The 18,573-nt window shown below is 38.5% G+C and overlaps 1 protein-coding gene across 1 annotated transcript; it reads left to right on the plus strand.

The window, feature by feature from the left end:
• The first annotated feature begins 1,511 nt into the window (after nt 1-1,511).
• Nucleotides 1,512-12,663, plus strand: comp (cartilage oligomeric matrix protein). Its single transcript, XM_034881361.1, has 19 exons — nt 1,512-1,726; nt 3,308-3,381; nt 3,643-3,694; nt 4,071-4,219; nt 5,074-5,211; nt 5,955-6,032; nt 7,237-7,389; nt 7,824-7,928; nt 8,246-8,353; nt 8,464-8,623; nt 8,875-8,993; nt 9,198-9,250; nt 9,358-9,551; nt 10,040-10,218; nt 10,317-10,365; nt 11,013-11,209; nt 11,600-11,772; nt 11,996-12,135; nt 12,497-12,663. Exons 1-19 carry the CDS (start codon nt 1,660-1,662, stop codon nt 12,544-12,546), a joined length of 2,238 nt encoding a protein of 745 aa, XP_034737252.1. The 5' UTR covers nt 1,512-1,659; the 3' UTR covers nt 12,547-12,663.
• The last annotated feature ends 5,910 nt before the right edge of the window (nt 12,664-18,573 follow it).

Here is an 18,573-nt window from a genome sequence, read left to right on the forward strand (position 1 = left end):
AATATGGGTGAACAGGCATTTGGGAGGTAAATACACGGGAGGGCTGATGGTATTTTACCAGAGCCTAGAGACGCCATTGATCCGTCTTGTGAAATGTTTGTATGCCGAGAAATTGGATTAATAAACCTCACAGAAGGCCAATCCTGCTTGGACAATGAAAGTTTAATCTTCTGCGTAAGATTCACTCCTTCGGTGCCTCAGTTGCCAATAAACGTACAAACCAACTCTGTGCAGCCAAACATTGTTTAGACTTAAAGAACTTCATTTTAAATTGTAGCTCAGATATCCCAACGGTTGGAAACCAAAGATATCAAACATGTCAGGGTGACTTTCTGAGGAAATGAGTCTACAATTATGTAAAATACAGAAACAAAATTGCTTTTTGATTAAACTGTGCAGTTCATTTTAATATACACATCACATAGCTTTGAGTTGGAATGAACTGATAAAGAATATGTATGCTTGATACTATCAGACTGTGGAAAAAGATGATTTTAACAAACTTGACGCTACAAATAGGAGGAAAGAAGTGACAACTATATTTTAAGGGATTTAAATTAATCCAGTGCCCATCTCATCCTTTGATAAAAACACATTATTGGAACAATTAGGATTCAATTTGTTTACTGACTACTCATTCCAACAAACATTAGAGTTTAAGACCAGAGGAAAGATCTCAGAGATTTGTAATTTCTTTCACTTTGGAGTAAAACGCCTCCAGCAAGACCACAGAAATGAGCTGCTATGTTTGTTTTTCCTGCAGTGGCATCAGTGAGACTTCCCTGGTCCTTTGGGAAAAACCCGCAGGCAGGCTGGGATGGAGAGAGAGTGGAGGTAGTGAGAGCTTATCAAAGTGATGGGGGCCAAAAAAATAAATCTTCACTGCAAGGAATGTAACCAACATCTGCTGCTTTCATTACTGACACACACACACACACACACACACAGACAAAAAGTCTAATGCATTTGTAATCGTGAACCTGTGAACATGGAAAGTCATAAAATCTGTACTGGATCAGAAGTCTGTTTTGAGTTTATATATAAAACTACGTTTTCTGTGCTACTTTAATTTATATTCATTCCGATGTCAGAGGCTAATTAAAAGCAAAAAGAGTATCTTTGCAAACCTTTTGTAAAACTAGTTTCACAGATAGAAAATAATGGTTACGGTGTAACACATTAAGCCAAACACAAAGTTTACAATGTGTTTAACAAGGAGAAATTAGTAACTCATTAAAGCAAACAATTTGTAGTTAGAAAAAAGACACATAAACAAGCCAGCATGTGAATTAACCAACTGACAAAAACTCTTTCTAACTACCAGCAAGACCAACCAACCAACCAACAAGATCAAAATTAAGGCCCGTGCACAGTTCTCTCAAGAATGAAGCTCTATGATAGTAAGAGAAAACAGAGGTTGGGTTGATGCATGTATCATATGTGGGGGTGTAATGTGTTGCAATCCTGTTTCTTGGACATGCCCAAATAGTGGTTTGTAGAGGAGTGTTAGGGGAAAGGATGAGGATGTGAGCCAGGGAGGGAAGGTGGAAGGGTGGGGGTATGAAGAAAGACTGGTACCAGGTTTGCAGGGATAGTGCTGAGTCTGAGCGCAGAAGAGAGAGAAGAAGCTGTACACAGTACTGAATCACAGATTCAACCATGCTGTGGTTTCTGGTGCTCAACTGTGTGCTCTGCATGGAAGGACACGCTGCAGCGGGACAGAGAGGTGAGATGTTTCTTTTTTAAATTTTTTTAACAAATGTTAATGCTATGCAGGTGGGAAACAATACGGTGGAACTTAATTGTTCTTTTTCAGAAATCAGAGTTTTACCGGAAAAGGGTAAATGGTTAATTAAAGTTGCCACTGGCATTCCCCACTTTAATTTTTCACTCTAATATAATATACAATTCGGGTAAATGGAGAAATAGTAAAAGCAAAATGTCTAAAATGGATGAGAAAATAAACGTTATTATGGTTTGAAACTTGAATTAGAATGTATGTCGTTTTTATTTTCCTTTTTTACACCTCATAATGTAAATTAATATTTGACGAGTGGAGGATTCAGAAAAGTTTGAGTTTGTGCGCAAAGTCTTTCAGAGTACACATCTGTACTTGCGCACAGTAAGGAAAAACGATCTCTGTTGAATTTCTGTTGTAGAAAAAAAGAAAAGAAAAAAGGTTTTATTTACCTCTTTATTAGCAGTGAGAGTGATTTATCTCCAGTATCTTTTCTTTCTGCTGTGGAATCCGTTCAGTAAACAGAGTTGCTGCTAATGGGAATGCCATATTTCCTGCGCTTGCCTTTTAGGAGGCTTCTACCCTTATACAGGGGGATGGGGTGGTGTGGGTAGGTGGTGAGGTATGTGGGTCAATTAGTACAAGTAGCATGTTGTGTCAGGATCTGACCACACCGGGGCATCCCATCCTGTTTTGAGATAAGCTTAATGAATAGGTCTTACACAGAATCTATTTTACGTTTTGTACTCCAAATGATGTGAAAGTTAAAGTGCCTCATCAATGTTTCATTTTAACAATGGATTAAAAAATTCACATCTACATTTTGAACTCTGTTACACCCTGGAAACAAAATAGACACCCAGTAAGTTTATTTCCTGTTAGCAGACAAGCTTTAAAAATGTTTCTTCCAGTAAATCTTGTGTCAGTTATTATCTGGGAAATCAATATAGCAGCTGCAATCAAAACATTTCTCACAGTGAATGCGTGGGTGGTGGATACAAACGAGGCCTGCGGAGGCTGACTAACATCAGGTATAAGACTTTGGTATTCAACAGACAGTGGATCATGTTGTACAGGAGGACATGTGTGTTGTTCCCCCCACATGTCCACATTTGCTCCTCAGTGAGCTTCTGGTGCCAGATGTTCAGCCAACAGAAAGACTAAAGACTAATTTGTAAATACACTGTTCCTGTCATTCTTTTTTCATAACTGTTTATACTTTTCTGTTCCCTGTATCTGTCTTTTGTTGTCTATAAAGTAACCTTGAGTTTATTTTTCAATTTGATTAAACTGGTAATCTGCATATTTTACACACACACACACACACACACACACACACACACACACACACACATACACACACACACACACACACACACACACACACACACACACAGTTTACACACCTTTGCTATGAGATTGTCTGGATTTTCAGTCTTGTAGGCTCTTATTTGGAGTCTCTTGCCTTGTCCAAGTTGTAGTTATTATTCTTTATTTGTTAAACAGACCACATTGGACCACGAGCATGTATCTTTTGAAATTGTTGTAATGATTTTTTTTTCTTTTTAGATGGAGAAATTATCAGTCAGATTAAAATGACGAACCTTGCCCTGGCTGAGATTAAAGAGCTTCTGAAACAACAGGTAAACCAGTTTTCCAGCAAGTATGAGGTTGATATGCATCTCTTTATATTGCTGATGATCTAAATTTTAAACACATACAGGGCAGCTAATCGGATCATGTGTGTTGATAAAGATCATAGTAAAATAGATTAATTTAAACTGACCATTTTTGCTAGAATCTGATGCATTTGAAATACGGAAAAATAAAACTGGACGGTTGATTAGATTTAGATTGATAGGGTCAGGGCATCATACAAACATTTGATTTATTGTATTTTCCAGATAAAAGAAATAGTTTTCATGAAGAACACAGTGATGGAGTGTGAAGCCTGTGGTGAGTCGACCAACCGATCAGTTTTACTTTCATGATTGTGTACGCAAAACATTTTTCAATTGAATTTGAAGCGTTGGTTGATTGTTTTTCAGATGATTATATGCTGATGATGACAGCTAATTTGTGTACCTTTCAACGTTGTTTTGAATAGTAGCTAAACTTTTCAAGAACTCTTCTCCTCTATTTTTTTTTAGGACAATCATGCCTACACAGGAACATAACTTTTTTACAGGAATAACATTGAGAAACAATGAAACAATATTTGTATATGTTGATGGGAGTTTTACATCATCATATAAAGCTAACAATAATAAATGATAATAAATTCTGTCAGAACAAATTGGTTGAGATGACTATAAACTTTCTCTCTCCTCAGGGATGGGAGGAATGCCGCCTCGTCCCTCCTGTGTCCCCAACCCCTGCCACCCAGGGGTGCAGTGTAAGGAGACACCTCAGGGTACAGAGTGTGGACCCTGTCCTGGTGGTATGGAGGGCAACGGTACCCACTGCACTGATGTGGACGAGGTACTCAGAGATATGATACCATAGATCAATACATTGCTATGATGGTAAAATAATTTGGTTTAGGGGATTTAATTACCTTTGAGCCTTAAGGTCGTTATTCAATGAAAATAGTTTTCCCCACCCTTACTTCCGAGACCAACTCATATTACATACTGTACTTTCTCTTGAAAGCTGGCAACCATTCAAAAATGAAAATTGTGGCTGTGACAGTATTTGATGAATGACATTCAAATCCTACACACAGGGTGTTTGTGGTATAAAACCATATGATTGAAATATGGTAAGATACAATACGTTACAACATGTTACATTATGATATGGTTAAATGTGTATATATTGTAGGCCTACATGTGATACAATATGTCATGAAATGAATAAATATGAGTTGTGTTAGTGTGTAACGATACATGGGTTAAGATAGGTGAGATGAGAAAGGAGCCAGGGATTATACTTATCTCTTCTTGCTCTTTTTGTTTGTTAATTACAAACCATTTTTTCATTTTTCATGTGAACAACTGAGAGAAACATTATAGATGTCTTCTGGAGAATGACATTTGATTTTTTGACGTTGTTGAGAACAAGCATAATCTGACCCCAAAGCTGCAATAAGCTTCAGAGCTATATGTTAATTTCCAATGGGTAATTCCTTTGCTCCACACAGGTATATTCATTTCCTCATGTAATTTAGTGAACTCACTTGTATGTCAGCATAACTTTGCCCAACCTTAACCTGAGGTTATATCTGCCTGTATAACTAAAAACACGTGTGGGTCTTTATTTCATTAATACACTTCCATATGTTGACCTTAAGATAAACATCTTAATGTGTGTTTCTGTGCCTTTGTTGTCAACAGTGTACTGTGATGCCGTGTCACATGGGCGTGCGCTGCATAAACACGTCCCCAGGTTTCCGGTGCGGTACCTGTCCTGCTGGGTACACCGGCCCCCAGGTCCAGGGCGTCGGCCTTGCCTACGCCACCAAAAACAAACAGGTCAGCATCGTTGGTGAACACACACACACAGTTCAGCCCCTCTACTCTCACTGTTACTGCTTCTACTATCCACTAATACAGCAACATAAAAAGCAAAGGGTAATGCATAATTACAAATACATATCTGTGACAAAATATTCTAAACTCGAGGTTCACTTACTATCAAGTTTTTGACCGTCTCCCACCACCTTCTTAAGCTAAAGCCAGTAAGTGAACCATGCATTAGTTTTGGCCGATGTTGGTATTATGCTGGTAGAAGGTATGATGGCAATGGTAGTAGTACAGGTATTGTATGACACATTTAAATAAGATAAAACAACATTACAAAACAATATTATATTGTCATTGAAGATTCATATTGATTGAATACTCAGTCATCTTAAGTAATTGCTAAGCAACACATGTAAAGCAAGTTAAAAAAAAACTGTGAACAATATGAAGATGCAGAATTAGTAAAATATTATCATTACTGGAATATATTAGCTATATATTGTTGATCGTTTTTTAACCTGGAAGAGAAGAAACTTTCTCCTCTGCACCGCAACATGTTTATCTTTGCTTCCCACCAGCTCCTTTCTATATTTGTCACCAACACTTCCTTTCTCCCTTCTGTACATAAAGCATGTCACACAGGGTGCACTGGTCTGTTTCAGCACCACCTTAATCTTTGATGTACGCCTGCCATCACTCTGCCGCACTTAAATTATTTGATATTTCTGTCTGTCTGTTTTTGTCCTATCAAGATGTGCAAAGATATCAATGAGTGTGAAGGCCTCAACAATGGAGGCTGTGTGGAGAACTCTGTCTGTATGAACACCCCTGTGAGTAGAAACACTAGCAATTTACAATAAATCACTGACTGTTCCTTTTGTGAAAATATGCTGACCGCTACTAATATATAGCAAATACAGCCCATTAGAAGGTGTAGATTTTTGCAGGATCACATCACATACAGTATCATGTTCCTAAAGTGCCATATAAGGGGCCCCACCATTTCACAAGTTTGTTAATGGAAGAATGTTGAAAAAACAAACTCACAAAAGGAAACTATCTAACTATCCTTCTCTCTAAAAGGCATATGCAAGGTACCAATACCGTGACTTAAAGCAAGTGTGTAACTTTTAAAACAGTCCTCTTTCAAAGGAAAAGTTGAATTCATAAAGCATGAAAATGTGCCATTACTCAATTAAGGACCAAATACCAGCGACATTGCATGTTAATTGCATATCACACTATGTGATGAGTAAAATAAAGTCTTGGTCGAAATCTGTGTCACACTGTGTGTTATCAATGTTAAGGCAACATTTTGCACACAGAGACACAATTTCAAATTGTATAATCTATTTCTTTCACTCTCAAGGTGCAAACAAAAACAAAAACAAGCTTTAACCACAATTTTTTGCCTCCATGTTTTTGTTTTATGTTTTTTTAACTGAAAATTGGAATTAGGGCTTACAACTAAACATTGGCCACTGTATTCTGTGACACTTTAGTGTCAGTATAGCAAGTAATAAGTCAGTATTACTGTGGTCTCACTTTGCCTGACCTTCTTCCACAGTGTTGGGAAAGAGTGAGAAAATGTGCTCCGGTTTATTGACATTTCTTTAAACCAATTGCAATTGTCTTGGGCAATTAACTTGTTTTGGTGGAACATGTGTACGTTGAAAGGCTGTTTTAGTTGTGCGAGAAAAAAACTGAGATTGGACAGATAGTCTAGCTAGCTGTCTGGATTTTCAAAAATTTCTAAAAAAATGTTTTAAAATTCCAACACAAAGAAAGCTGAAGGTAACGAACATCGGGGTGAAAAGAGCGAGATCTGGCAAAATTTTCGGCAACACCGGAGCAAGCGAAATGTGAAATGTTGTGGATATAGACTTGTATAACTGTCATATCTAATATGTTCTCCTTCCTGCTGCTCAGTGCAATATTTAGAGGTTCTATCACAACAATAATAATGTAGGAATGTAGACTGATGCTTGCCTTTATCAGTGACATGATTGGTCTGTTTTGTCTGTGTGTCATTAGGGCTCGTTCAGGTGTGGTCCCTGTAAGACGGGCTACCTTGGGGACCAATGGCGTGGCTGCAAGCCGGAGAGAGCCTGTGGGAATGGCCAACCCAACCCCTGTCACGCCAGTGCTGAATGCATTGTCCATCGAGAGGGTCAAATTGAGTGTCAGGTGAATAAATTAAAACACTCTGCCGCATGTTCTGAGTTCATGTTTCTCGGAGCAAAAGTGGGCCCCAACTAGGAGTGAGGGATTTCAACGTTTTATGCTTTAAAAGTCTGACAATCTCCATTATCTATTTATTTTAGTTTTGATTCATTAGTTTCACTGTGTGCAGTAAATCTCTCCTCCTTCATTATCCATAGCTTGTGTAAAAAAATGGCAAATTGTACTTAATTTATTGCCACAAATATTTTTAAGCTCCTCTAAATGAGAAAGTCAGATAAATATAGATGTTACAGTTTGTTTAAAGTTGATATACATATCACGGAGATTTCCTTGAATTATATAAATTTTGTGCCATTTATTGTAAAAATCAAAGGAGTTTTTGAGCACTTAGTGTCATCTGGTCTGTACAGTACATAAAACATTATCCATCCTCACAGTGCGGAGTGGGATGGGCTGGCAATGGCTACGTCTGCGGGGCTGACGTTGACATTGATGGTTTCCCCGATGAGAAGCTGTCCTGTCCTGAGATGAACTGCAACAAGGTAAGTCTCCTGAGAAATCTTTACTGTAAAAATAAATGACACAGAAATAGCATAAAATATTCCCAAGTGTTATGCAGATGTGGTATTATACTGTATGTTGTGATACCTGGAGTATATAAAGTTAATTTTAGTTGTCAGATACTGACTGAATTCTTTTGCATTTGAAAAACAACAATTTAACCATCATGGTCAGTTCCTAAACGTGTGCATTGCTCTCCATGGTGGGATAAAATGGTCCACAACACTGCATATCGGGCACTGTTATTAATTTAGTTGGATCTAAGTTGGATTTAGTCTACTTTAACTTCTGTTTTTAGGATAATTGTCTCACTGTTCCCAACTCTGGACAAGAAGATGCTGACCTTGATGGAATTGGAGACGCCTGTGATGAGGATGCAGATGGGGATGGGATCCTAAACATGCAGGTTTATGCATAAACTTACATAAACAGTTATAAGATGTATATATTATTTAAATACGTAAAAAAAATCAACAAAAAGCCTCAGTAAATCAATGTTTTTGTTCTTCTTTATAGGATAACTGCGTGTTGGTGCCTAACGTGGACCAGAGGAACGTTGATGAGGATGACTTTGGCGACGCCTGCGACAACTGTCGCGCCGTCAAAAACAACGACCAAAAAGACACAGATGTAGACAAATTCGGTGATGAGTGTGATGAAGACATAGATGGGGATGGTTAGTGTTCTACATATCTTTTACACACCGTCCCTACAATATGGATTTGTTCATTTATTAGGTATAGATGTTTTGAGTTATAAACGTTTACGGTTTAAAGCTGCGTATTCATCTTGGAAAGAGGCCTGTAATGTGGGTACAGATAAATTAAGGCAATATACCAAAAGCCAGAAAAGACAAAGGTTTAACAGAGTTGGCAGGGGAGTATTACATGTCACTTAGTCATTCACTGGTTTCTACATTCATTTTAGGAATCCTCAATCATCTGGATAACTGTAAAAGAGTTCCCAACGCTGACCAGAAAGATCGTGATGGAGACAAAGTGGGAGACGCCTGCGACAGCTGTCCTTATGTTCCAAACCCTGACCAGGTCTTAAATCTCTTTTTCATGTTTTAAGCTGGTAAATCTAATTTTATCAGAATTAAATGACAGATGCCTTGCCCTTTTCTCACTAAGAACACTGACCCTTTAGATCTGCACAAAACGTTAATGAAACAACTTAACAGCAGCTGAAAATCTTGTTTTGACTTTGTTCACTTTCAAACTAATTATAATTAATTTCCTTTTTCTCAGACGGATGTGGATAATGACTTGATTGGAGACCCCTGTGACACCAACAAGGACAGGTACTGTGTCATCATCAGTCACATCACATACATTAGTGAATAATCTGTGTAACGAGTGTACTGAAGATTCAAATCTGCACATGCCAGTAAAAGTCTCTATTGTACAGTGACGGAGACGGTCACCAAGACTCCCGGGACAACTGTCCAGCCGTCATCAACAGCTCCCAGCTGGACACCGACAAGGACGGCATGGGAGACGAGTGTGATGATGACGATGATAATGATGGCATCCCAGACCTGCTGCCACCTGGTCCGGATAACTGCCGTCTGATCCCTAACCCTCTGCAGGAGGACTCTAACGGTGGGTTATGGCCATGTCTGCATCTAGTAAATAACTAGTCTATAGCCATGATGTTCCTGACGGATCATGCTCTTTTTTCCCGGATGTCCATTACCATCTGCTTTCTTTTTGTTGGAATTCTGGACTATGGTTAACTACTCCTCAGATTTCTGCAGGGTAAATCTAGACAGCTAGCTAGACTATCCGTCCAATCTGAGTTTTCTGTTGCACGACTAAATCAACCTTTGAACATGCACGTTCCAACAAAACAAGTTCCTTCCCGAGGCTATTTTGCCGCAGTGCTGTGTCTGTTGGGCGCGTAGACAGCGCTTAATGATGATTGTGATTGGTTTAAAAAAATTCCAATAAACCAGAGCACGTTGTTCTCCCATCCCAAAATGTTGTGTGGACTAGCCAGACCCTTCTCCGCAGCGCTGTGGAGGAAAGTCTGGCAAAGTGAAGCTTGTAAATAACAAATAAAGAAAAGTCTTTTATATTTATTTTCTCAGGTGATGGTGTGGGCAACATATGCGAGAAGGATTTTGACAACGATACTATTGTCGACACCATCGATGTTTGTCCAGAAAATGCTGAAGTCACCCTCACCGACTTCAGGGAGTACCAGACCGTCGTTTTAGACCCAGAGGGAGATGCACAGATTGATCCCAACTGGGTGGTGCTGAACCAGGTTAAGTAACTTGTTTGTTTCTTTTTGTGTCCCAAAACCCTAAACATCTTCTTAATCCAATGACATTTTGTCTTAAATCCACTCTTTTCTTTGTGCAGGGAAGAGAGATTGTGCAGACTATGAACAGTGATCCTGGGTTGGCTGTTGGTAAGAGCATTATATCTGCTTTTCAAGGAATTGTGCAACATTTTGGGGAACGGGCATCACCTCTCAAAAGTGTGAATAGTACTAACAGAACCATTTCCTTCCATCCCGTTTTTTGACACCCCTCTGTTGAGGTACCTAGCATAGTGATCTGATACTAAAAGGTGGAGCTAGAACCACCGCAGTCTGCAATTGGTATAGACGTTCCTCTGCATTGTCGGGGAAGAGGAAATACACTATAAGCTGGATGAAGCAGTGAGAAATAAAAATGTTTTTCTGCTTGTTTCTTGGCCCATGGCTGTCCAAGGCTATTACTATCCAATAACAACCCTGCCTTCATTTAAAAGTACTGTCTCGGATGGAAACGCAGAACATAGCTAGTGTTTTGGTTCATGTCCATACAGGTTACCCATGGTTCTAAATGTTACTATACCGAACGTGTTTGATGGAAATGTGTCTTAAGTTTGAGCAGGAGTCATGTGAACATCAACAAAACCTAAGTGGGATGGGTGCTGGATGCAAAAAAGCAATAATTGCAATCCAAAGAGTACTTGGATCATAGCTCATGTTAATTACTTTAGTGATGTTTCAATCAACTGCAGGTTAAGGGTATTTCTCAAAATGTCTGACTATTTAAATGTCTCCACCAGGTTACACGGCTTTCAGCGGTGTGGATTTTGAAGGGACGTTTCATGTTAACACAGTAACGGACGATGACTACGCAGGATTTATCTTCGGGTATCAGGACAGCTCAAGTTTCTACGTGGTGATGTGGAAGCAGGTGGAACAGATCTACTGGCAGGCAAACCCATTTAGAGCTGTTGCAGAACCAGGCATCCAACTGAAGGTAGTCTACCATTGTACCACAAGGAAATGTTGCAAGAATTTAACTTTTTAGCAGTTTAGTCCTCACTAGGGAGAACCTTCCAATGGACTGTTCAACCGCTTAACTTCTGTAAAAGTGACCTGCAATTAGAAATGTTAATAAACCCTTAACAAAGGCTTCTTGTAGTAATCCATCAACTCTGCAATCGTAAACGTTAATACAATGTGTATAATGTAATTTTACAAATTGATTTTGGTAAAGATTTCCTTTTTCCGGAAGTCCAGAGTTGAAAGTTTAAATAGTTTTTTAGGTTTTAAGCCACACACATGAGTTTCCATGATGTGCTTAAGGAGGACATGAAATATTAGTCCGGAGACTCAGGCTTCTCGTCACTTGTGGTTTTTCAAAAAGGCTGTCAAGTCAAACACGGGACCAGGTGAAAACCTGAGGAATGCCCTATGGCACACCGGTGACACCAGTGACCAGGTAAAACTCCTGTGGAAAGATGCTCGCAATGTTGGCTGGAAGGACAAGACTTCTTACCGCTGGTTCCTCCAACACCGACCCGCAGACGGCTACATCAGGTACTGACTGATTTCAAGAAAAACTCCATCACACCAATGTCTGTGCATTCAGTTTGGTTCTTCACGTTTAGCCTAGCTCAGCAAAGTTCCAAGACTGAATGATGGGACAAACTGCTCGCCTCTTGCTGCTTCTAGATGGTCTTGTTTATGAACAAATATACAAACCATGAATCAGTTTGTTTCTGTGTGATGTAGTTACTTTCTCTCTTGGTTGGTCGTGCAGAGTTCGTTTCTTTGAGGGTCCTCAGATGGTGGCGGACACAGGCGTCATCATAGACGCCACAATGAGAGGAGGACGACTGGGAGTCTTCTGCTTCTCCCAGGAGAACATCATCTGGGCCAACCTGCGTTATCGCTGCAACGGTATAAGAGAAGTTTCTGATTCTGAAATAAGGAGAGTTTAGCTACGCATTAATGGGTTTTTTCTACAAATTAACACAGGCTAATTACCTTCAGTTATTCCAAAGCTACAAGCCTAATGGGAAGTTAGAACTAAAATGCATGACTGTACATTTCACAAAAACAGAATGAGCATTCTGATGTGTAAATGTTTCTAAACTCGTTTGAGCTGGATAAAGCTAACTATGAATGCAAAATAGAGATATGAATGCAGCCACAAATGCCAAAAAGGAATTTCCCTTCTCCATGTTAAGTATTTGTCCTTTGGTTACTCAACTTGTAGCCTAAATCCAACTGTGATTTCCCATGTTGTTTCTCTCTGCAGACACTCTTCCTGAGGACTTTGACACCTACAGAGACCAGCTGGTGGCCTGATGACAACGAACAAGCCCAGGGAATTCTGGGATCCACTTTCTAAGCACAACTAGGATCAGAAAGAAAATCAACAATTTGCCATAAAGTCCAGCAAACACACTTGAAAGTTTTACCTTAAGACAGAAAAGTGACAGAAAAGAAATTCACCAGCCTGAAAAGTTCTTCAGAGTGGAGCCGTAATTGTTTAGCCCTTACCAAACAGAACTTTCTGTCACATATTACATTTCAATTTATACTTTTGAAAAACTACAACAAAGATTTAACTGTCACTAATGAATAAATGTAGATTTTGGGAAATTATGTGCAGTATATGCTTAATGAATAATAATGGAATATTAGTTGATCAGACATAATTAAATGTTTAATTTGAGAGGGAGTTCTCTTTTTACTTGCAAACATGTCGGATGGATCAAGGGCAGAGAAATCATCTTAAAAACCTGTCAATTGTTTTTGAGAAATGCAGATTACGTTGACATACGTTAACATAAACATATTAATGGGAAAGCCCTGTCATGTCATAGCCATACTGCAAAAAACATCAAACATTGACAGATTTTAAGTAATAGACGTGACTTTTTTTTCAAACTCAACAGCTTTTAGTGGAAATCAACATTCTGAACATTTCTCAAGCATGCACATATCCAAAATAATCTTTTAAATTTTGCATTTGGAAATACAGATTACAAAATAGGAACGATAGCAAAGACAATATACAACAGGATCGAAACAGCATGCATGTCCACAGCAAACATGCTGCAATGTTGTAAAATGACATTGGGCAGATTTTTTAATCAGCATATTCTGCAAATCAAGACTATGTGCAGAGAAAAATATGTCTTCCACATTCAATTTAATTGACATTTTTCTTTCATCTTATAAACAAATTGTCACATAAGAAGAACCACATGGCAACAAATAAATAACTACAGATCTTTTACTACGACTTACAGGACAACAGTGATATTATGCTTTTCTCACTATAATCTTCAAGTGGAAACTAAACTGTGTTTCCCCAGAGACAGTTGTAGAGTCATTTAGAAAAGCCCGTGTTATTAAAGGGACATTTTATTCAGACCTAAAACATTCTGGGAACAAGCAGTTAAGACCGCCTTAAGACACAGGACTCCTGTTTAAGCTGTACTTGTCTGCTTCTTCAGTTTGGGACACAATTTTAGCTTCACCGCTTTTTAACAACACAAACAAAAGCTGTGCTAACAAGGAATGAAAGTCAGTGGTGTCTCAGACTAAAACAAGCAGATGAGTCAAAACTAAATAGTTTACAAGATGGTCATCTCATCGGTTTGGAAAATGGACTTAAGTCTGAAATATTTTACTTTCCATATGTCAGTGTTTAGCCTCAGACAGAAGGAAACATTTCCCATGAAAGTAATATAACTCAGCATAACTGTCACGGCCCGGTCTGTTTAATTTCCTGTGTCTTCTCCCCTGCGTATGGTGCTGTGTTTGTACTCATCAGCGGAGGCGTGGCTCTACAGGCTTAAAGAGGCACATCTGAAACCCATTCACAATCAAGCACAGTACAAGAAACCCAGCTATTTTCTTGCTCACCATGTGCACCTGTCAAAGCTGAGCCTATCTGTAAGCTGATCTACTGCCGTCACCTGTCACAAATCACGCATCACCTGAAACTGTTCACATCAGGACTGTCACCTTATCACCTTTTTCACTCTGTCTTGCAAGAACAGAGGTGAAATAAAATTACTTACAACTAAACCACAGTCAATTTTGATGGAGTCAAATTTTTCATGTCCAAATCATGTAATATACAGTTTAGAGTTGCAGTTCATTTCCCAAAGTGAGACTGTGTTGCAGCACGATGCACACAGCTTCATTTGAGTAGTTTTGACTAACTACCTACCATCTATTTCCTTTTAAGAACCATGAATCACTCAAACTACAATTTTTCACAAACCAACAAAGAAATACATTCAGAGTGGTGTTCCTTTCCAACACGAGAGCGCAAGCTGCACTGGAGTGAGCCCTTTCTAGTTTTGCATACCCTAAAATCTTCACAAATAAAAAAACAAAACAAGACAAGCCAAAATATAGTTCACAAAGGAAAATAGAGAATTCATCTTTTCTTTGACATGGAAAAATATCTCCAGTGTAAACATCTGGAGTGAAACAGTCAGCATTCACATCGGGCCATTATTCCTGCTCAAAAGCCAGGGAGTCACAAATAAAGTGCAAAGCAACTAGTGGAGCAAACATAACACATCGCAAACATAGCAAAACATAAAAAAAAACTAAAAAAAAACTAGAAACAACAGAATAACAATTTACACAGTCCAAAACCTGACATGATAGGCAACAACATAAAACAATCATATCTGATGTCTGATGTTAAACAAACTCAGCATAGCTAGATCAAACTGCTTTACATACCATGGGATAAGAATTAGCACAATGTGTCTATCATGTCAAGCAGGTGACCGTGTAATGCAGAAGCTTCAGAAGATCCAAGTCCACATATGCAAACGATCAGTGAGCGTGCCAATCTGCATTCTTCGCGAGACAGAAACTGCTTCTATTGTCTTAAGAAAGCCAAAAGGGTTGTGTTGACGGAGAGGAGGGGGCCGGATCGACAGCGGGTTCTTTTTGTACGAGAATAGACTGTTTACACTCGTACGCAGTGAGATGCTACAGTAGAAAGAGACAGAGACGGATTACTCAGAGGAGGAGGGGGGGGCTACTGAAGCACAGCGAGAAGAAGAATAAGTCTGTTCCGACTGTGATAGGACCGATAAACTAGACAGGCTAGAACTAGGACACTGACACAGAAAATACATTCTCTTATCATTCATGAAGTAGCATTATACAGAGATGGAGGTAACAGAGTCACTTAACAGGAGTTAACTGTTGCACAGGAGAAAACCCATACATGCATCCCTTTAGACTGGGTGATAGCGTTATGTTACACAAATCAAACCTGCGGAGCTATAGAAGGCCTTCATTTAGAGGTTTTGACTGTCAGTTTAGTCATGCATTTTGTTTCAGCTATAGCGTATGTACAAGGTCAGTGTGAATGACAGTATTCAACAGGATGACATGGAATTAAGTGATGGGAAAAAGCTCAAATCACTGGCAATGCAACAGTGAAGTTTGGGCTCACACACATTTTTTTTTAGGAAAACCACCTTATGAAACATGTAATCTGTAGAGATGAATTCAATACATTTGTTCAGGGACTTAAAGGAAAAATCCAACAAATAAAAACAGATTCTGGGAAAGTGTTGGGCAAGTTCTTTTTTTTAAGCATTTTATTTTGCTTCCTTCTACGAGTTAATTAATGTGTGGATACTTCCAGCAACTACAATGAAATGTTTCATTGATCTAAAACATCAACAGAAAGTCAAGTTTGGCATCAGTTTCTGTGGGATTAAAGAGAAAGGGTTTCTTTATACAGCAGCTGTTTTGTTCAACAGTCCCACAGAAAGAGATGTGTGCAGGAGGAATCTGGAAAAATGTAGGACATTACCAACTGAAGAAGTAGAGATTCACAAAAAAAATAAAAAGTGTTCAAAGTACAGCTGGATTTATGTTTATCACTCTGGCATAAAAATAAATGTATAGTTTAGCGTACGATTTCACTCGTTGATTGTCATAGCAACACTTGAAATACTCATACTCATCCAGTCGAAATTCGTTCTTCCATTTTCTAACACAGAGCGTCGATGTTGAGCTTGATCTCAAACTACAAATGTGTCCTTTGACTAAAATGGAGATAACTGAGATGGGCTTTCCTTGTTTTGTTATGTTGCAATAATAAGTTAAAGAGTAAGGAGCCTGCAAAGCCTTGACAGAATGACAAAAAAATAAGTCACAATAAAAAAAATCGAACAATTTGGGACTTTAGCTGTTCTGTAACACAGAGCAATGATGACGGCGAGGACTGTGATGTGTACTGTGAAGGGCCTTGCTAGGTTACACAATCAACGTGGCCGGTGTTCTTGAAAAGGAGAATCACGAGCCTTTCAAATGACTCAAAGTTGTCTTCACTATCAACAATCTCATCTCTACCAACATTAGTAACATGTAGGGGAAAACAGCCTGAGCTGAACATGAACAGTTCTTTCTTTATCTCAGTGGTTACTCTCTGCCTCCATTACCGCAACAAAGAAGAATAAATCCAGCTTAATTTATGGAACGGGCTGAAACATTAAAACATCAGAGGTGGATTTTTCCTTTAAGGGTTGTTTTTTGTGTGTGTTTGCATAGAAACCTCAGATCTGTTGAAGGCAAACAAAACCTTTGATGGACGATTACAACAGACAAGAAATTCAACTGAAACAAATTGTCCAACTGTTGAGGTGTGCGTCAAACCAAACGTGATACCTTATTGGGAGGGAGGGAGGGAGGGAGCGAGGAGGGGTGGTGGGGACAGCGCTTTAGGTGAGTAACTGATTAGTATGTCTGTACATGAACATTACAATATACCAAACATGATCCCACAGACCTAAGCACACCTCTCTCAGGGAAACTCTGACAAAAGGCCATGGCAGATTGAACTTTGACACAATTTGCTTGACACATTTTGGCAACAGCGATTGGATGCAGTCAGATATATTAATATGTACAGTACATTTTCAGATGAAACTTATGTAAACATTTTTCAGTTGTGAAGGTGGCATAAACACTTTTAGACTGTATCGTCTAGTTACAGTTTAAGGATTTGTAAAACCCACCGACAGACGTAAAGGGTGACCAGTACCGTGCATGAATTTATATAAAAAAAAAAAAAGAAAAAAAAAAGAAAATACGCGGTTTCTGCCAAACAGCGATAACTCACTTTTCTTCAACAGACCCCCCTCATCTGTTTACACAATGGAGTAAACAGACATTCAATTAAAATATGTCAATCTCTGAACTTGCAAGTTTGCATTATATGAAACAACCATTCAACCATCAAAATTCCTACACTTTGCATGATACTTTTGTTTTTGATGACCTCTGTGGCAAAGTAGCCTTTTAGTTAGAGCTTCCCTGTCAAAGAGCAAAAAGCCTCCCCATAATTGCACTCCTTCTCAAACACTTTAAACCCATCCTTTGATTTTGTTTTTTTTCCCGTTTTTTGCCCCACTTTAAAAAACATCAACAATTTGGCTATAAACTGTACCAATACAAAATACAGTACATTGATTTGTCAAACCTTACACAACATAACCACAAATATCACTGACCAAAAGTTAAGTTCCTCTCAAAATACAAGAAAATGTTACAGTAAATTACGAAAATACGTTGTCACATTAGACACTTAAGTAGAACAATAGAATACTCATGTAAGGCAAAATCAGGTGATTTCACAGTGAAGACTTAAAAAGATTTAAGATTTTAGTGTTTAAAAACAGACGGCTCCCTTCACTGAAAAGAAGTTCAGTCCGGATATATATTTATATATATATATATATATATATATTGGCTTTTCACTGGCAGAAAATTAATTTGGGCGCATTTTTCTTGCTTTCTAGTTAAATAGAAATACCTGAAGATTTCTCTCAGAAAAGGTTAGTTCATAGGACATGAAACCAACCCATTTCTGGATCCCGCAGCTTTTTCTGGAGCTGTGCTAAAAACTATGATATTGAGATTTGAGCGTTGGGCTGCAGCATGGCAACGTCTACCACATCCTTCATCAGAGAACGGCACATCCAACACCAAAGAGCAACTATGGGGAGGTTTTGGACTCCTTCATTAACCAAGTAGCTTAACAAACACATAAATATGTTAGTAATTAATAAATAGACACAAATTACATCAGTGCAATTTTACATTATGCCTACAGAGAGCATTTTGGCATCAAATTTAAATTATGAAATGGAATATAAAATCTTTAACAAAATAAATAAAACATGTAAATACATAAAGCATCAAAACATACAGTACATGATGAAAATAAAATTTGGTTGTCAAAAATAAAGCTTTGAGTGTAAAATAGAAAGCCGTTACGGCACGATGGGAAAACGGATTCATTTGATTGCAGGGCTGTGCAATGTTTTTCTTTTTCTG

The sequence above is a fragment of the Etheostoma cragini genome, chromosome 9, assembly GCF_013103735.1.
Source record: "Etheostoma cragini isolate CJK2018 chromosome 9, CSU_Ecrag_1.0, whole genome shotgun sequence".
Taxonomy (NCBI): Eukaryota; Metazoa; Chordata; class Actinopteri; order Perciformes; family Percidae; genus Etheostoma; species Etheostoma cragini.